The sequence below is a fragment of the Phragmites australis genome, chromosome 1, assembly GCF_958298935.1.
Source record: "Phragmites australis chromosome 1, lpPhrAust1.1, whole genome shotgun sequence".
Lineage (NCBI taxonomy): Eukaryota > Viridiplantae > Streptophyta > Magnoliopsida > Poales > Poaceae > Phragmites > Phragmites australis.
The window spans coordinates 51,116,706-51,137,560 of record NC_084921.1 but is presented as its reverse complement, the minus strand read 5'-3'; the positions used below and the strand labels follow the sequence as shown (position 1 = coordinate 51,137,560).

General features: G+C 44.8%; 2 protein-coding genes and 2 pseudogenes across 9 annotated transcripts; 3 read left to right on the top strand and 1 right to left on the bottom strand.

Annotated features, from left to right (window-relative positions):
* The first annotated feature begins 2,275 nt into the window (after positions 1–2,275).
* Positions 2,276–4,732, top strand: LOC133885933 (ribosomal lysine N-methyltransferase 3-like; annotated as a pseudogene).
* A 244-nt stretch (positions 4,733–4,976) lies between these two features.
* Positions 4,977–8,846, bottom strand: LOC133925716 (uncharacterized). 8 transcript variants are annotated; one of them, XM_062371532.1, is made up of 4 exons: positions 8,559–8,846; positions 8,301–8,372; positions 7,031–7,604; positions 4,977–6,205 (listed from the first exon to the last, which is right to left on the bottom strand). In XM_062371532.1, the coding sequence occupies exons 3-4, from the start codon at positions 7,595–7,597 to the stop codon at positions 5,351–5,353; spliced, it is 1,422 nt and encodes a 473-aa protein (XP_062227516.1). In that variant the 5' UTR covers positions 7,598–7,604; positions 8,301–8,372; positions 8,559–8,846; the 3' UTR covers positions 4,977–5,350. The 8 variants fall into 8 exon arrangements, with proteins under 8 accessions (XP_062227516.1, XP_062227523.1, XP_062227503.1 ...); XM_062371539.1 differs by having other exon boundaries at positions 7,031–7,524; positions 8,554–8,823; XM_062371519.1 differs by having other exon boundaries at positions 8,554–8,599.
* Positions 8,847–9,440: 594 nt separating this feature from the next.
* LOC133925700 (extradiol ring-cleavage dioxygenase-like) lies at positions 9,441–11,435 on the top strand (annotated as a pseudogene).
* A 3,612-nt stretch (positions 11,436–15,047) lies between these two features.
* On the top strand, positions 15,048–20,463 carry LOC133925684 (amino acid permease 4-like). Its single transcript, XM_062371517.1, has 6 exons — positions 15,048–15,206; positions 18,526–18,759; positions 18,852–18,945; positions 19,049–19,412; positions 19,501–19,722; positions 19,820–20,463. The coding sequence occupies exons 1-6, from the start codon at positions 15,143–15,145 to the stop codon at positions 20,243–20,245; spliced, it is 1,404 nt and encodes a 467-aa protein (XP_062227501.1). The 5' UTR covers positions 15,048–15,142; the 3' UTR covers positions 20,246–20,463.
* The last annotated feature ends 392 nt before the right edge of the window (positions 20,464–20,855 follow it).

The window sequence follows — 20,855 nt, the reverse complement described above, 5'->3', positions numbered from 1 at the left end:
CTAAATGTACAGAGTATATAAATTTTGCTGCAGCCGCTGCGCGAAAGCAGATTGCAAAAGTTGGCGATCGATTCTCTCCCCCTTTATTCTCGCTGATACTTATTTCTCTACAGAAGCTGTACCACCTTTGCTAAGCTTGCAGTCAGCTACATCAACAGTAGTAGTACGTAGTAATGCAGTATTGTTCCTCGGTAGGGGTGCTCAGAATTTTGGGTCCCCTCCGTTTGTGATTTCAAGTCAAGAGTCAAGACTCGACAAAATATTTCTTCAGTGTAAGGCGTAATTGGTATTGTACTTATCTATTACATATATTAAAGTGTTAAGATTTTGCGATTCTAGGTTAAGTACGGTAGCTACGGCTCATGTGAGTCATATGTACGTGTACATACATATATATGGATATGCATATATATATATATATGTATGTGTACTTACGCATTATTTTTTGCAATTCTAGAAAAATAGCAAAAATAATAATAGTTATATTAATAAGTTGGCTGAAATAATCTAAAATGCATAGAAAAATATCTAAAACTCAAAAAATGAAATAAATTTAGTTATGTTCGTATTATTGTCGTCTACGTGTTAATATTATGTGCATGCATGAAAATATCACTCTTTTTGCATAATTAAATGAATGAGTTAAATATTGATATATCCATAAATAAATATTGAGATGCCCAAAATCGGTGAATCCAATTTTTTAGTCTTCTTATGTTCTATGTAAAAAAACAGGCGCGGTGTAGGCGTGCCAATCCGTCTAATTTCTCTACATTACACATTTAAATTGTGAATGGAGAAGCAAATGACCCGATGTAAATGTGCAAGTGTGTTATTGGCTGCTCATATGGATGTAAATATATGTTGATGGGAAACAGACTGACGAGAGTTATGTTTATTGGAAAGAAGAATATTTGGTTGGTTATATTTGTCTGGACAAATTGAGTTGGGTATCTGTTTGGTTGACCGAATCCGAGGTCATATGAGCAGATGAAGAGTTGAGACTGTGATTGATTGCTTGTATGAAAATGATTTTATGATACTGACAAATGAACCCGTCTGTATGAGCGAATGCAGGAGGTTGCATTCGCAGGGCTAGGCTACGGACATATATTTGCATCCACAGGGTCAAGCTAGAACAGTGTATGCGAGCAATCAAACACATTTCTCCTCGAGATTCTACACATCCGTCGAGCCATGATCTATTCATACATGCAACCAATCACACCCTAATATAATGTATTGCACCAATTTCACTCCAACAGAGCAGCAAAGCTCGAGCTCAATGGTGGCTAATGCAACAATAAATATAAATATTTTTAGATAAAGGAAATACAATTTCCAGTCTCTGCACCAATAAAAGATGAAAATAATTATTTTAAAAAGAAATAGATATTCAAATTCACATCTAAGAGAAAATCAAACTTAAGTGACTTTAGTGTACATTCATACTATCAAACAACTGAGCTAGGCTCAGTTCATATGGAACAATCAATATGGCTCAATCTTGTGGGGAAAATCTTTTATGCAAACTAGTAAATATGTATAAACATACAAACAATAAATATTATCTATCTGATCTCTATCCGAATATTACGGTTGATCAGATCACCCCAGTATGGAAGAGTCATTCCGTGATATTTCATGGCTGCACAGAGGGTTTTGTGCAAATCAACCTCTAAACTAGAATATTGGGACAACCACATCATTCAGATGGGGATCAGATAGACGGTATTCGTCGTTTGCATGTTTGCATCCATTGCTAGTTTGTATAGAAGATTTCCTCTAATCTTGTGGAGGATGGATATGGTTGGAGTTGTATCAACTACATTCCAGATTGTTTTACTGTAGAATTCCATTGACTGGTTCTGTCTCACCATTGTTACGCCTTAAAGCTGATTTTAGTAAGTTTTTATAGAAAAATCTACTTCCACAAATTCAAAACAATACGCAAATCTTTCAAAATGGTCGCCTTTTTATCATTTTTCGATTTAAGAAATAAAAAAATAAAAAAATCTCGCAATACGTCCTCAGGCAAGGCAAACATGTGGCCCAAGTTTGTTCTGTAACAAAATCCACGCGCATGCAAGCCTTTTGCTCTTTGGTTTGGGCCGAGCGAGGCCCATCAACAGCCCAACTTCTCCGAGGCAAAACGGGCAAACCACACCCCGGGACGGACAGGATCCCCGCCGCCGCCGCCGCCGCCGCCGCGCGGTGGGATCCCCTCGCTCAGTCTTCTCCTCAATACTCATCGTTCATACCCCTCTAACCCCCTTTCCTCTCCGCGTCCCGCACAGCCGCCTACGCGCCTTCAAGCGATGCGCGCGCGCACGGCGTCGTCTGCAGCGATGCGCTCCGCCTCGACGCCTCCGTGGCTGGCGGCGTCCACGTGCGCGCGGCCGCAGCGCTCCGAGATTGCGACCTCGTCTTCACCATCCCAAAGAACGTGTGCCTCACCCCGCGCACCACCGGCGCCGCGCGGGCCATCGAGGCCGCCGAGCTCGGCGGCTGCCTCGCACTCGCCGTCGCCGTCATGTACGAGCGCACGCGCGGTGCCGAATCGCCGTGGGACTCTTACCTCCGCCTGTTGCCCGACCAAGAGCCCGTGCCGCTCGTCTGGCCGCGGACGAGGCAGAGCGCCTCCTCGCCGGCACCGAGCTAGACCAGGTGAAATATTTTCATGTACTACTAAGCTGTACCGTTGGTATCTGTATGTCTATAATCGATGCTGCAATGCAGCAAGATACCTTTCGGTGAATTGATTTATCTTGCACTCGCTAGCTAAGTTTGTATTTATTTTCAGAGAAAATACCTTTTCCCCTTAATTATTTCATTGTACGAGCTAATTAAAGTTTTATAATGTTGATTGCTCCAAAATTGTAACTTCGGATGCAATGCATTTACTATCACGTTTATATTTTTTTTCTTGGCTAAACATGGAAATGACTCAAAGAACGGCAAATTTCTAGGCAGATAGTGAAGCAGGACAGGGAATTCCTTTGTGAGGACTGGAAAGGATGCATTGAGCCCTTTATGTCATCTGGAGAGCTGGATGTTGACCCAGATGATTTTATCCTGGAGAAATATTTCTCTGCAAAGACTCTTGTTTCTTCAAGGTCCTTCCGGATAGATAGCTACCATGGATTTGGAATGGTTCCCTTGGTTGACCTGTAAGTTACATGGTACTTCTGTAGTTAAATCGTTTATATTTACCTGGTTTTATTGGAAATGCCACATCACTTAATGACATGTATTTGGTCAACTATTTCTGCGTAGTGTTAATGTATAGTAGCTGCAGCCTGAAAATTAGCATGTAAATGTCTTTCATCCTATTTGGTTATGCTATATATGAAATGTCTCTTCCAATCTCTCCCCAGTTCCAATCACAAGACTGATGGTGAACGTGAACACTTCTCGTCCGTGTCAGATGGCTCAGGCTCAGACGGTGAAGATGATGATGATCAAAGCGATGTTCGTGCTGATGATCAGTCGACCATAGAAAATTCCACCAGCGGTCCTTCAGGTTATATTCACGAACATATGCATGTATATCATTAGACCTTATCTAGATTTGTAATTGATTGATAGACAGCTTCACTCATTAATTTTATACTTTTGCCTTTGTTCTTAAGGCACAAGAATTAACGATGAAGATTTGGAAATGATTATTGTAAGAAATGTCGATGAAGGAGAGGAGGTAATATTCAGTTACCATCTTACCATTAATTTAGAGATCCAAAGGACCACTAGCTATACTTATACTGTATCTGCATTATGTTGTTCTTCGGTCTAGTAATGTGATTGTGTCTCTATCTTCGATTCTAGGTTTATAATACATATGGTACCATGGGTAATGCTGCTTTGCTTCATAGATATGGTTTCACAGAACTTGGCAATCCATATGACATTGTCAACATCGACTTAGCACTGGTTACCAAGTGGTGCTCATCCGTGTTCTCCATTCAACATGCAAGAGCAAGGTTATCACTATGGCGTAATCTGGGTTATTCTGGTTGCACAAGCCAAGGTGCCGAGTACTTTGAGATTTCATATGATGGGGAGACCCAAGCTTGAACTTTTAATCCTCCTTTATATCATCACTTTGAAACCTGAAATTTATGACAAGTTGATCTGTGTGGCTTATGATCTGACTGGCAATGAAGAGCATGATAGTATTAGTAGTGTGGTTAAGTTTGTCAAAGGAACAAGCTCCAACCAAAACTCTGAACTTAATGGGCTTGAGAAACTGCCTGATGTGAAGAAATTACTGCATAGTGAGAGCATTTGTTCTGCACTACTATCACTTGCGGACACGAGGGAGAGCCTGTATGGCTCAAACACTTTGGAAGATGACGAGAAGAAGCTTCAAACATGCTGCTGTGTAAGCGAAAGGAAGCTGTATCATTCTCTGGAGCTGTGGGTGAGCGAGAGAAGGATACTTCATAGACTAGGAAATATGCCTCTAGCTGGTCAAAGACCAAGAAGAGGAAACATCCCTAGCGTCTGAATCCTGAAGCCAGTACTCGCCATTCTTCCACAACCCAGGAACCCAGCTGCTTGTATTTTTGCTTTTTCTACCATGTAGTTTAACTTTTTTTGCGCACTTAGGATATGATAGATTGTGAGGTGTTAGAATTGCCGGTTGAATTTCCATGGGTCATTTCATGACTTATAATATTGTGACATGTAACCCCTTTTTTCGTTCCTTTTTTACATGTCATCATTTGGCGCTGTTCTTTTCTTGTAGCACTTCCAGTGGAATATGCGGCATCCGTTTTGTTTTCTTCAGAAGTTTAGATACTTGTGAGGTGGAAAGCACTATGTGATGATTTGGCTGTGCATTTTGTCTGTTGATAATGTAAACTATCCACTTGAGTTTCCAGATGTGCGATGGCAAATGAAGAAGCAATGTTGAAAGTCCAAATGTCCGATAGGAAAAAAAAGAGAGCATCTATTGGTGCTTGTTAAATGAATACTGTTACCTGTGAGCTCCATTCCTAGTCATATTAGTTGATGCATGGTGCGTAACCACAAATTTTACATGCGTGCATGGGATAATTCCTGATCCTTATACAATGAGGAAGGCAAGGAGGTAGCCCCCACGCACCACCTAAAAGTGCCCCCTCCAAAAAAGAAGACTGACACCCTTCACTGAAAAATATCACTTCTTTCTCTCTTTCATTCCAGTGTAAGTTAACCATGTTTTGGAGGCCTACTGTGTACAAAAGCATGAGGGAATCGCTGATTTAGAAAACTCAAGCAAGATTCTGAACAATCTACCAGTTAAAACCACACTATTGCACCTGTGAAGTATATCTATATTATGTACTCATTGCACCTGCGACAAATTTCAGGTATATCCCTCCCTCCAACCTTCGGGGAGGCGCCATTTCCTGTGCCAATAGATTGACACCCTTGACCACAATGGGAAGCCAAAACTGTTGTCCAGCGGTTCATCTGCCAATCCTCCAATGAACAGAGGTAGCCAAACATACCGGGAGTCTCTCAAGTTTGATGGATTCCACCTATCCGCCATGAAGATAAATGTACCAGGCAAGCCAGGCAGGGGTAGCACGAATGTGCTTTGAGATAAGAACGTTGTCAGTCGGAAAAACTTGTTGCCTCCAACACAAGGGTTTCCCAATGTTTTCCATAGGCCCATGATCGAGTCTGTAGCATGTGCCAATGCTCTGTTGGGAGCCCAACCCGAGCAACCAGAGGTGACCATGTAGTAGGTTCCTTGGAGCTTGAAGACCGCTGGCGCTTCCCGATGTCGCCTTATTAATATTCTCTTCATCGCTGCTGTAATGTGAAGATAGTCATTTCTCAATGGACTAACATGAAGCTCAGTATTATCACGAGAAGAGTAGAAGAGGTAAGCCATTCCATCATCATCTTTGAAGATTGTCATGTCTCTACTTTCAAAACCATGCGGGCGGAAGCTGTAAAGGTAAGTAAAAGGTCCAGTGGGGGAGTTGCTGACAGCCACACCAACAGATGCTTTGGTGTAGTTAGCATCATCGATGTGCATCCACATAACATATTTCCCAGTGCGATCATTATACATCACCTTAGGTCTCTCAAGCACCTTCGATTTATGAAGGTCATGGGTGACATTAGTAGGCTCTCCAGGAAGCACAATTCCTTCATGAGTCCATGACCATAGGTCCTTCGATGAGTAGCAGCTTACTCCAATGATGTCAACCTGGTAAAATAAAACACAACCAATCATCACTGTATGTCCATCTACTAAGGGTGTGCTTGGTTGCCCGCATCAGGGGCATCCTGACTCTGCTCATGCGTATATTCCCGCGGAGAATGTTGTTTGGTTGTCTGTATGTATTGTTGCTCCTACATCCGCGGATGCAATTATACGATTGGAGCATGGTCTGATGGATACACCAGAATTAAGCTTCTCTCTAGAGCGTGGCCCGATGAATGCATTGTATTTGTTACAGTGCTGCAACAGGCTCACTTGTTAGTCTCAAGTATAAGGTCATTGCATCCGCCCACACAGGTAACCAAACAACTTCACAGGGTCATTGCATCCGCCGGTGCAGGCAACCAAACACCATTCTTTTCAGAGTCACTACATCTGCTTAGCATGCTTCTACTCGTCCACTATATACACTGCAGCTCTACGAAAACCTAGGCGGGCAACCAAACACACCTTAAGTACTCCCTATAATTGCTTAAGTCTCTTTAGAATTCACAACTCTTCTCTAAACATTGCAGAACTTCTAGGCACTTTTTTCACTCTTTTCTTCCTCTCATGCCCTTGCTAAAATGAATGCCATCGCGGGAATCAGCCATCTTTCTCTAAGAATAATTTAAGGGCAACCCAGTCATTTAATATAAATCCTTAATTCCTATCACAAGTCTGAAACGACTTTTATTTGCAATGATAGAAATATACTGATTTGCAACAAACTAAAGGTAACAAAAAACACAATCGTGGCAACATTTTTAATGTCTGAACAACAGCTAAAAAACATAAATTAAATGAAGATATATTAGAATTTCTACTGACCCTATGTGCCCCTTTGGAGTGAGCTTGGTAGGTTGGTCCATCTTTGTTTTCTCCATACCAATAGAATTTAGCAGTCTTGTGATCATACATAATCCCGCCACCATGGGCTTGAATGGCATTTCCATTAGTGTCCAGCCACACTCTACCGGGATAAAAGTACATGCTATCATTTCCGCCTTTTGATGGGTCCATAGACGCTCCTTGATCAGGAAAGAACAAGCCGTGTATTGCTGAAGACTCATCCAGATATTCATCCATAACCTTTGGCTGCTTACGTGGCCCCCTCCGTTTCACTGCACGAGGATTCACCTTGTGAGGAGGTGGCAAGCGAAAATGCTCCTCCTCGACTTCCTCCAATTCTCTGGTCGCAGGTAGATGGCTGAAGTAAATACGGGTCTGCCCACTGTCTGCTTGATGTTTATAGGAAAGGAAGCAGACAATGAGACCAAAACCCACCAAGCTCCATAGAATAAAAGATAACGAGGATTGATATCCTGCAACAAAATTGAGAGCAGATGATTTTCGCTGTTTGTTCCTCATCTTCATCCTCCCCTTACTAACCTTCATAAGAAAGCTGCAGTGATAAATCCACTATGGTTTTAATCCAAACGAAAATTGAACTGGAACTAACCATGCAAAGTGATTCAAAAATTAAATAAAACAGGAGCATCACTTGTATTGGGAACAATATTCATGATAACAATTCGGAATATGAGAGAGAGCAAGTTATTTGACTTTTGAAACGGATATTGTGAAACTTTAGCTAGGTTTCCAAATGATCATAACGATATAAGTTTACCTGACAAAAATATCCAAAGAAATGGAGGGAAGAACCTAGACATAACTTGTAAACAAAACTTGTAGCTAAGTGTTAGGTTTTTTCAAGCACCTGTACTTTGAGTTTGGGATTTGATGCACCATAAAGAAACACATGAACCTCAAACTAATGCTAAAAAAGTAGATATCATTTGAGACTGCATAACCAAAGCATATGTTAGAAAAAACATTCAAACGAATCATTAACCAGTTTCACACGTATGCTTTACCACACGGCTTGGAACAGCAATGCAAAACAGACTAACTGAATTGGGATATCAATCATTGGACGAACAGTTAACAGGCTCTGAACTAGTTTCCTATGAGTAACAACTGCGGCTTGACACTAACTAAATGATGGGCACAGATACCATTCTCTTTTCCATCCTGTACGTACAGTCGCACACAGCATACAGAAAACAAGCGAAGCACAAGCACGGGTACCAGAGCACACCTAACAAGCGAACCATCCCGGTCCCGGATCTTGCAGGTTGATCTCCTACCGCAGCATGGTCTACGCGCGCACCTTCAAGCACAGCACCAAACCAAACGGCGAGCATCATTACCATGAAAGGGCAGCAATTGCAACATCTATGCGAGAATCAGCCCAGAGCGTGCAGAGGCAGCGACGGGCAAAGCCCCCTCCCATTTCCCCCCAATCCCTACACAGCTACACGCTCATAGGGAACACCGGAGTAGAGCTTTACCTAACCTTAGTGCAGAGGTCGGAGAGGGGGGGGGGGGGTTGGGGGCTGTGCCGGATCTGAGCAACACGAGCGGTGGGCGGGGGCGCGGCGCGGAGCGGAGACGAGGAGTGGAGAAGCGGGTGGAGTCGTGGAGGCGAAGGGTGGGTTGACCTTGACCCGGCCGGAGAGATGTCGGGGGCCGGCTGCCCTGCCGAGTGCCGTGTTTGAGAATCGAGACGGAATATGTCCACAACTTGGTACTCGTACGGGTAGCTGGACAAAGCGTATTGAATGGGAGGTGAAGGACAAAGTGACGGCGGTCATGTGATGTGAGCGGTGCCACCCTCGTGATCCATGTGTCTCATCTTCCATTTTTTTGACGGCCAATGCAAATTGGGCCTCCATTGTCACAGATCCAAACTGATTTGTTAGCTTTTGTTTTTTTCTAAAAACATTATTATAACTTATAGATGTATGAATATACTCACACAATTATATACACATACTCACGTATTGTATATCGAAGACCAAAGATACACATCTTGAAAATTGATGAAATTGTTGATAAGTACATCAGTACATTCCGTTTTAATAAGATACATAAAGAGCTAGTAATACCCTTAGTGTACCTCAGTTTTAACATAATAAATATTTAGAGTTAAAAATACCTTATTTTAAGAATTTTTAGAACCGGATGAATACCAAACGGACCTTAAGAGAGGCAGCAAGTGGCAATCCTGAAGTCGCGACGACACAACGCAGCAACCAAATACGTGCCGGGCAACGATGGGCGTAGGCACATTCTACATCTCCCACAAATATCTGTACCACCTCTGAACCACTCACCAACCAACAACTTCCGGGTCTGCGCGTCCAAATCACTCGCCCTGCTGCTCCCAATAAACTTAACGAGCTGAGAGTGAGACTGAGAGGATGGGGCAGAGCCAAGGCGCAACTGCCAAACCCAAACCAAACGCGCGACGCAGCAGCAGTGCGGCGACCTCCCGAGGCCAGAAGACACCGCCGGCACCGAAGGGCAGAGGAGTCCACACGCAGCACCTGTTCCGCGCGGCGCGGCCATGGACACCTTCTTTCTGTCGCACGGCGCGCCCACGCTCTCCATCGACGAGACGATCCCGGCGCGGCACTTCTTCAAGTCGTGGCTGCCCGCGCGGGTCGCGGGCGACCAGCCGCCGCGCGCCATCCTCGTCGTGTCGGGCCACTGGGAGACGACCACGCCGGCGGTCAACGTCATCCGCGGCAGCAACGACACCATCCACGATTTCTACGGCTTCCCCAAGCCCATGTACCAGGTCCGTCCCCCATCCCTGCTCTCTCTTCGTCGCGATTCCGCTGGGTAGCCTCTCGTTTGAGACGACGGCGCGTCAAGATTGGCCCTTTCATTGGAATGGCTACTTGGCTTCATGGCGCGAATGCGCCTTTGTTTGTATTTGTCAGCGAGCTCTTGTCTTTCTCTGGAAATTGGAACGCCTTGTGTGTAGGGAAATACGTCAAGACGGGAAGTTTCCCCATTTTGCTTCCCAGTTCTTGCAGAACGGCCTATTGCAGTATTATGTGGTTTCTGCAATTGATTCTTTGTTTACTCGGTGGGTTTGTCTCAATGTTGTCGTTGGATGCATTATCATCGCAGTTATTAGCTAAAATGGTTTGACTAGACAAAGATGGCATGTGCTTTTACTTACCTGCCTATCAGATCATGGGCTCAGCAGGCCATGCATGCCTGAATTGCTCTGAACTTTCATCTTTGATCCTGATTCAACTGCCCTTGCCCTCGTTCAGCTCAAGTAGCCTGCACCTGGCGCCCCGGAATTAGCCATGCGGACCAAAGAGCTCCTCGAGCAAGCCGGGTTCGGCCCCGTGAAGGAGGACCACAGCCGCGGCCTCGACCACGGCGCGTGGGTGCCGCTCATGCTCATGTACCCGGAGGCGAACATCCCCGTGTGTCAGCTCTCCGTGCAGACCGACCGCGACGGCACGTACCACTACAACCTCGGCAGGGCGCTGGCGCCCATGCGGGAGGACGGCGTCCTCATCCTCGGGTCGGGCAGCGCCACGCACAACCTGCGCAGGATGGGCCCGTTCGACTCCCCGGTGCCGCAATGGGCGGCGGAGTTCGACACCTGGCTCAAGGATTCGCTCCTGAACGCAAGGTGATCACTGACCACACAGCCCACACGACGCGAGCCAACCGTCTCGTCTGTTCTGTACTCCAAGCCGTGCTGATCGATGGTGTTGCCGGTGATGGTCAGGCACGAGGACGTGAAGCGGTACGAGGAGAAGACGCCGTACGGGAAGGTGGCGCACCCGTGGCCGGACCACTTCTATCCGCTGCACGTCGCGCTCGGCGCCGCGGGGGACGAGTGCAGGGCGGAGCTGATCCACCGCAGCTGGACCAACGCCACCCTCTCCTACGCTTCTTACAGGTTCACCACGAAGGATTGACGGGCTCATGCTGTCGGCACAGCACCACCGCCCAGTTGCAGAATGCTTGGGAAGCATCCACGTTCGTGTATACGCTTGTGGCGTTGTACTTTTCAATAGGCCCCGTGTGCCGTACGTAGTCGATATGCATCGGTTCATGTTCGTATTGTTCAGTGTTGTGGCTTATTTACAGAAGCTTTCTGTGGTTCCTGTGATGATTGATTTGCATGATGGTTCATCCGGTGTCTTTTCCTTCTCACCGGTCTGCCGCTTTGGTAATCTTCTTTGGACGCAATTACCCAAACTGGGCCAACCTTTCCTCGAAAGGCTAATCCAGCCTAATTGCACACGGCCTGATGCCCAATCCAGCCAAAATCCGCATGTGACACAGGAAAGGAACTCCTTACGCTGCCTTGGCAGTTGCTATGGAGCCATGAAAGACGGAACTCCTCTCAAAAGAAAGAAACAAAGAAAGACGAAACCTTGTATTGCTTGTGTCGGTGATCCTAGATCCGCGAAACAACGGCTGTCACCAGTGATCTTACGTTCCCATCGTGCCCTTTTAAGGTGTGGCTTCCGGTTCCGGTCCAGCCAGGGGCAGATCTAGCATGGGCGCTGGGTGGACTCAAACTCTTCTACCCTACGGCGCACCTAGAGCCTCCTCACCTCACTCATTTTTTTTTTTGCAACAGAAGAAGAATAAAGGCCGGTTTATTTTTTGTAATTCTAACCATCTAAATTTTGATTCTCACCATCTAGAATTTAAATTGTTAAAAACTACATTGTATAATCTAAAACAAACAACACCAGATTATTAGAATATCTCTCCTCCCCCTCAGTCCCCTGCAGACTCACTCTCCATACACACCACCGTCCTTACCGATTGCCATGGCTCTGGCCATCTCTTTCAATGCCAGCAACTTTATCCTGCTCTTCTCCAACTCCCCTGCCGATTTCACTCACCAGATTGCCGCACCATCGCTCATCTCTCCACCACTGGAACATCCATCTTCTCCGCCCAACATCGATGGGGGCGACAGGATCCTGCGTCTGACGCAATTCTGGCCCCTTCACTCTTCCCCTCCCCGTCTTCTTCTCATTTCTCTTCCTGTAGTGGGCGGTGGATCTAGAGGCGGCCACGTCGTCGAGAGACTCTTCACTGCACACCACCGCAAACACCGTGACCCCTCTGCTGTCCTTGGGTGTCGTTGCTGCCTCAGCTGCATTGGCCATGCTCATGGAGGACAATGGTAGCATGCACCGCGTCATTAAGAAGGAGAGCAAGGTGGACAACAGCATCAACGACGCCTACGATGAGGTGCACAATCATGACAAGGATGACGACCTAGACTCTGACAACAAGTAGCTCCACCGCGCCACGACAAGCAACTAAGACCACAACTGCGACAAAGAGGAGGAGGATGACTCAAGTACAACCATGTCCCTTTCTCCCAGAGAAAAGCCCTCTTTGAAGGAGAATCCACTTTTGAGCAGCACACCGCGGAGGAGGAGGAAGAGGATAACCATGAGGCTTCCTCTCGATACACTCACCAATGAAATCGACAAGGAGTCACATATCATCGGGGGTGGTCCTTCGCATCAAGGAGGTCCTCCGATGGAGAAAGAAGCGAAATGTTATTTTTTAATGACAATAGTGGGTAAATACGTGACATAATATGATAAAAGCAGTATTTCTCTGAATTATGAATTTAGCATAATTTGTTCCTAGATTGTGAAATTTGAATTATAAAATCGATCTGTTTATTTTTTTAATTATAAAAACTAGAATCAATAGTCATAATAAAAAATAAACAGGTCGAGGTGTGGTAAGGCCATGAAAAAAAGCAAACGGCAACACCGTGCCGACATTTTGTCACCTCCTCCCGTCCACTATAAAGCTCAAGTGAGATCGGTTTCGACCTCCACAGTGATGCAGATGTGAGCTAGATCAGGGTGAGCGGCGACATTTTTGCGGCCGGAAAAGAGAGTCTATATTACTATTTACAGAGTATGTACGTGGATCTAAAGTAAAAATAAAAATAATAGAAAATAGAAAATAGAGTAGCTGCTGGAGATGAAAAAAATAAAATATGTTATAATAGTGTTAGTGGATACTATAATAGTGCTATATGTAATGAAATTTTAGAATATTTATTTTAGATGGCGGCAGGAGGAGGAAGAAGGGTGTAGCTGTCGATTCAGTTGCGTCAACACTTTGTCCACGTTGACACGTAAGGACACGACGATGCGAGCTAGCAGCCTAGTTGTTTCGTTCGTGTCACTCGGTCCTGCATATTGATGATGAAGTGGCTCCTGGCAGTCTGTGGGCTTACCCGACACGGCCGGGCCGCCGTATTTTATCCATCGGATACGGTGTGCACAAATCCGACGTTTTCATAAATATCGGCATAGATGCCTGCAGTTCCTAAAAAAAAGCAACATTCCTTTACATGTCCATTGCATAGGCAATTTGCATAAGTAAAAAAAAACTTTTCAGTCGGTCTTTCCGACAACATACTAGAGAAGAGGTGCGGGTCAAACTCTTTTTTTCGCAGTTTTTTTTTTAACTTTTGCTGAGTTCGCAGTTAACATTATAGTTTGTTTTAGAACGCAACACAATATTTGAAGAGATCTTATATATGAGATTAATGACGGATCTAGAATTATAAGTGAGGCTCTCTATTTCACTTACTCATCTTCATTTTCCTCTTCTATATCAAAAAAAGTTGAAGAGAGGCTCGTGAGGGCTCCCAAGCGTTTCCGTCCCCAGCGCTAGATCCCCCTCTGCATGAGATATCAATTTTACTTTTACACGTAGTTTTTGACTGAAGAATGATTGATCCACCACGAAAAGAAGCACTGAGACAAAGACTCAAGACCTCCTGAATAAAAGGAAACACCGCTAAGCTATGGCACGATTCATGGTGAACTGCAAGGGATAAGTTAATGTGCTAAGTGCTAACTAGACCTAAAACACTTTCAGTGGCGTCAGGAGATGGGTGATCTCACGATGATAGATCAAACGGCCGCCTCGTGCAGTTTGCAGGGGGTGCTCCGTGGCATCCGCGACTTCACCCAAAAAGTACATTTCCTTTTTGGGAAGCTCGTGCATGCCTTCAAAGTTCTTGCTTTCTTTTCTCTACAGGTAAAGTAGGACTGACGAGCTTGAGTGCAGTGAGTTGCAAAGCAGCTCTGTTTTTTAAAAAGAAAATAATATGGGTATAAAATAGGAGAATGTAAACTTACGATCCTAGAAAATAATATGGGTGCAAAATAGGAGAATGTAAACTTACAATCAAATTGTTCATTTTGTGGCATGTTTAGAGCTCATGAATTTTACAGTAATTTCACAGAAAACCCCATTTAATTCCCATATGAGCCATGAACATTTTTCGTTTCCCAAATGGAGCATTTATTTTTTTTCCCAACCCACCCACCTAGGTCCGGTGTCAACAGCTACCCTCTGCGTTGGAAAAGCAAAAGTGTGTCAAGTGGCACATACATCTTATATATCCGCACTATCCATTTTGCATTGAGATGTGTGCTATGCCTCACAGTTAAAAATTGAAACAATGTTAAACATATCAAAACCTAAAAAAAAACAGCTATGTTTACATATGCTGGTACTGATGGGTCGAACGGAGGAAACATGATATCAATTCAAAACGTGTTTTTCAATTCTTCACTTAGAATATAGTCGTCTTGATTGAATTTCACACGAAACCGTTCAATTCCAGTAGAAATACGGAATTCTCTTGTTCCAGATGGAGCGCATGCATGAGATTGTTGGGATTCGCTGAAATGCAACAGTTCCAAATTTACACAACAGAATTTAGTGTACACATGCATGGAAGAAAAACAGTTAACAGAAAATTTTCAATAAGTACCTGAATTCATTGAGCCCTGGGATTCGTGGGATTTCTTAAAAAATGAATTGAGCACACCCGTGCATTAAAAGAATGAATGTACAGTGAAAGGCAGGTCAGGTGCGTTCTTGAAAGAAAAAAGAAAGCCAGGTCAGGTGCGTTCTCGAAAAAAGAAAGAAAGCTAGGTCAGGTGCAAAGCCCATCAGCTCCATATATTTCCGCAGCGCACCGAGCCCATCATTCCTGCATCAGAAATCCTTCAGCTTTAGGGACTAGGGAGAGGAGTTGCAGAGGGAGAAGAGATGGACGTGGAGAAGGTGGAGAGGAAGGAGGTTGAGGTGGACGACGATGGCCGCGTCAGGACAGGTACGTACTACACAGTCTCGACTTGCTCCCTCTTCTACCTGGACAGACCTTATCGAGCTCTGTACGTAGCCTCTATTTTTCCGTCCTCGTTTGTTCGTTTCGCTGCCATCGTCAACACCATGCTTTCGCAGTATTGGGAGGGTGCCATGTCCTCGTACTGACGAGACATGGACTGCTCGATTGCCGCGTCTAAGTTGCACCCGTTAATTTTGTTAGATAGAGCATGACAAAAGACTAAAAAAATTAGATTCACTAATTTTGGGTATTTCAATATTTATTTATAAATTTATCAATATTTAACACATTCATTTAATTATGAGAAAAACAGTGGTACTTTCATACATGCACATAATTTTAACATGTAGACAATAATAATACAAACCTAACTAAATTTATTTCATATTTTTTTGAGTTTTAGATATTTTCCTATACATTTTAGATTATTTCAGCCGAGTTATCAATATAACTATTATTACTTTTGCTATTTTCTTGAATTTCGAAAAAAGTTAGGTATACATACACATATGTATACATATATATATACATATACATAAATATATACAGATATACACATACGTATGTGTACATATACATATTCGCATGTGTATACATATCCGTATATATGTATGTATACATATAAGGAATCTATATGAACAATATAGGTACACGAATATTAGGTACAGTAACTTGACCCTACAATTGCTCCAAATCTTGGCTTAGTATATGTAATAGATGAGACAGTAGAACAGTTCGTGTTTCATGCAGAGGTTTTCTAGCAAGGAGAGATACTGTGTGCTTACGGGGACCATATACATACAGCAGTAGATCTACACGTCCATGCCGTTGCTTAATCTGGATAGGAACATGAGACGGTGCGTGCCCTCTGTCTCTCTTTCGACACAAGAACCATGGAGCTTTCAGTAAATTTTAAGGGCCACAGAGTCCCCCCACTGTAACCGTGGAGCTTTCAGTTGTCAGCTCCTAGGAAGCATGCAGTTCTCTTGCAAGTCTTTCAGACCCTTCTCGTTCTCTCTTTGCTTTCTTTGTCTTCTAAAAGAAATCAGAAATGCATAGCCTGGTGTAGTGGTAGTTGGTACTGGCTAGGTGATCAGGCTGATGGAGCATGGACATACAAGAACTGAATAAAGGTGTGATCATGGTGTTCAAAATGATGGATAGCCTTACGCGTTGAAACTAGCAAATTTTCTATTTTCGTCTGGGAATATGAATAGCGCATAAGAAGACCGACATACAACCGCATAATTTAAAATTTCAGGTACTCTCTTGACGTTTGTTACTACTTGCAAAGCTTACACATTATTAGGAATGCTAGCCATTCCAAGTGGGACCCATGTTACCATTTAAACTAGAAAGGCTGGGTATTCATAAAGTCAGCACACATAAAATGGAGATAATGCAATAGTTAGGTTCTTTAATTTTAATATGTAAAAGATACATGGCATGTAGAGGGAAGGGGCCAACTTTGAACTGCAGCCCTTAGATCCGATGAATGGATGGTCACAATACTTCAAATCCACTAGCCAGAGTCTTTCTAAGTATAGAAGTTTAAATCTGTGCCTTTTGTACTAGTATAGAAATTGAAAACTTAGTTTTCCCTAAAAAAGAAATTGAAAACTTAAGTACAATGGAATATTGTTTTTTTCTGAACCATGGACAATGGTATATTGGTGTCATGGTGTATGATCAAGAGATCCATTTTAACATGCATAAACATTTAAGTGGAATAAAACCAACCCTGATTATGATGAACATGTCACCACCTTAAAGATCCTGAACATTCTTGAGTGCAATTTCCTTTCCTGTCATGCTTTTGCATGCGTGACTCCACAATATATAATGTTTCTTGAACACACCAATTTCCTTCAGAAACAGCATCCATGAAACTGAAGAGATACAAAATACAGACACCTTTGCATGCTATAACTGAATAAAGTAAGCTCCTGAAAATGTCATATACATTGCGTGAAGCTTCTGTTACCATACTTTTTATGACACCGCGAATGATAAGAACAACTGTAGTGGCATAGATAGGAAGAGCTTTAGTGGCATAGTATTGATGAAGGAACTGGGTCCTATGCTCGCATTTCGTTGCAGCCACTAGGCTCCTTGCAAGATCGAAAAGGCCAGTGACTTGCCAGGCACTGCCTTTACCCCATGTACTCAAACAAGAAGTGCAGTACCTTACTACTGCACAGCTCCAGTTGAAGTATTAGTCCTCCAGAATTATTGGAGACATAGTGGCGTGTGAGATCATGTCACAGATGGTTGTTGCAGTCATTATCGAACTGTTTTATCGGAATCCCGCAAAGAATGGAGAACATTATTCATTGTCGAATAGGTAACAGTATATTGGAAAGTGTTTTAGTGTGGGCCTATATGGGTTATGTATGGATGGATGGCTGCAAACCTGCAACTTGTGCGCTCTCCACTTTCCTCAGGAACCATAATTCTACAAATAGCTTTCATGGCATCAAAATAGTATAGCTGAGTGCATTTTGAGTGCATCAATGTGGTCCTAGACAGAGCTTATGAGTATGAGTGGACGGTTGAGCAATCTTAGGCAGTGACTGGCGAAGTGCAGAATCTGTATGGATGGGAATGTTGGTGAGATGATGCTCCATATTGCCATCAGGGGATTTATTGGCTTATTAGTTTGACGATTTTATGCCTGAAAGCAAGTACCTGAATTCTCAGCTGTTGCAAACATGCAGTTGGGTACCACATCATACTCCACATAGGCAACCTGATGCAGGCATGCAGTTGCCTAAAAGGTCTTTCTTCTTCTCAGGTGCATGGTTACGTTGTTCAAAAGAATGAGTTTATGCAGCTCCAGTTGAGCTAATATAACACAACAAATTAAACCATACTTTAGTTGTTTCATTTAAAAAAAACATGTTTTAGTTGTATAATTGCTACTGCTTTGGTAGTGCTTAGAAGCCAATGGAGATGACGTTGCTTTAGGGCCTGACGATTCAAATGGCCTCTGCGCATATACACCAGTTGTTCAATTTGTAGTTCAGTTGGTTTGCTTTATGCAATGGGATCCAGCGCATGGGCAGTAGATCAAATGGATTCACTTTGCCCGATTTATTTATGACCAATGATACAGCTGCAGATCCTTCTGGCGAAAATTATGACGATTTCTCACTTTGTGGGAAAAGGTTGTGAGTTGACCAGCAAGTAGCAACAACGCCACTGTACTGAAAAATGTTCAGAGATCGCAACTGACAGCCTATACCCTACATGATCTTCTGCATGGTGTCCGACGACCAATGCTAACTGACCTGAACATTTACAGGAACGGTATGGACGGCGACGACGCACGCCATCACCGCCGTGATAGGCTCCGGCGTGCTCGCCCTGCCGTGGAGCGTGGCGCAGATGGGCTGGGTCCTCGGTCCCATCGCCCTCATCGGGTGCGCGTACATCACCTACTACACTGCCGTCCTCCTGTCCGACTGCTACCGCACGCCGGACCCCGTCCACGGCAAACGGAACTACACCTACATGGACGTCGTCCGCTCATGCCTCGGTAACCAATCATGGAACTTGTCTGAATTCATGAACAATGACAGCATGTTTGTGACTGTGACAACTGACAAGTATCTCTCTGGTCATGTGTAGGGCCCAGAGAGGTGATCGTGTGCGGCCTTGCACAGTATGCGATTCTCTGGGGGGCAATGGTGGGCTACACCATCACAACTACCACAAGCATCATGTAATTAACCTGCATCGTGGTTTTAAATCTCTGGAACTTTTTGTTCAGTGTTGTAGTATGCTCTGTACTAAACGAAGTTTTTGGGCACGCATGGCAATGGCAGGGCCGTCGTGCGCACGAACTGCCACCACTACAGGGGCCACGACTCTGCCTGCGTCTCGTCCGGGACGATGTACATGGTGCTATTCGGCCTCGTGGAGGTCGTGCTGTCCCAGCTCCCGAGCCTGGACAAGATCACGCTCATCTCGGTCGTCGCCGCCGTCATGTCCTGCACTTACTCCTTCGTCGGGCTGTTCTTGAGCGCCGCCAAGCTCGCGGCGAACCACGAGGCCCACGGCACCCTCCTCGGAGTCCAAATCGGCGCCGCCGCCGGCGTCTCTGCTTCGACCAAGACGTGGCATTCGCTGCAGGCCCTCGGGAACATCGCCTTCGCGTACACCTATTCCATGCTTCTCGTAGAAATCCAGGTACATTCTTGCACGTTACAATGCGCAGTGTGGCACTAATGCACATGATCGAGCGTAACGTTGGCACTGTCCGTTAATTGATCTGTAGGACACTGTGAAGTCCCCGCCATCAGAGAACGTGACGATGAAGAGGGCAAGCTTGTACGGCATTGGCGTGACGACCATCTTCTACGTGTCGCTCGGGTGCATTGGGTACGCGGCCTTCGGCAACGGCGCGCCGGGGAACATCCTTACCGGCTTCGACGAGCCGTTCTGGCTCATCGACGTCGCCAACGTCGCCGTGGTCATTCACTTGGTGGGAGCTTATCAGGTGATCATCAAAACATGTCGCTGGCTCGCTGCAAAACCCGTATCACTGGTTCATGCTCTCCAGTTTGTATGATGAATGCATGGGTCTTTTGTTGCAGTTGTACGCGCAGCCGATCTTCGCGTGCTACGAGAAGTGGCTGGGTAGCAGGTGGCCGGCCTCGGCTTTCTTCCACAGGGAGTACCGGCTGCCCCTGGGCGGCGGCCGCGCGGCGCGGTTCACGATGTGCAAGCTGGTGGTGCGCACGGCGTTCGTGGCCGCCACCACGGTGGTGTCACTGGTGCTGCCCTTTTTCAACGCCGTGCTCGGGCTGCTCGGCGCCATCGCGTTCTGGCCGCTCACGGTGTACTTCCCGGTGACCATGTACATCGCGCAGGCCAAGGTGGCGCCCGGCAGCCGCAAGTGGGTGGCGCTGCAGGCGCTCAACGTGGGCGCGCTCGTGGTTTCGCTGCTCGCCGCGGTGGGATCGGTGTCCGACATGGTGCAGCGCCTGGGCCACGTCCCCATCTTCCAGACGCAGCTCTGAAATGTAAGTTCTGATCGACGGGCGGGCAGGCATGCAACCGAGCCATCATGCTTCTGTGCTGCTTGATGTATAAGCTTTTATTTGTCTCTCATAATAGCATATTGAAGTGGAAACTACTAAATATGTGTGTATAAGTTATTCTGGTTACGATTATCGTCTATTGAATTGAATGCATGCTTTTGGGTGAAAGAATCCACTCCTTGAGACCAAATCTGACTGTTCGAAATCAAATCCCTGTGGACGAATTTATATTGTGTGTGATATATTTTCATTGAAATTTTCCAAGTTGGTGTCGTGGTGTTGTTGGTTATCACGTCAGCCTAACACTAACACACTGAAGGTCTCCGGTTGGACTCCGGGCGACGCCAGGTTACAATGCAAATATTTTCCGCCGATCGTTTTCTTCTTTGGTGCAATGGTAACTCGGCCCTCAACAATCGGAAGGTATAGAATTATATATATATATATATATATATATATATATATATATATATATATATATATATATAATATTTCAAATTGGGCCCTAAACAATCGGAAGGTATATAATTATACATATATATTAAATATTTTAAGATTATATGACTGATTGAAAAATAATAAGATCTAC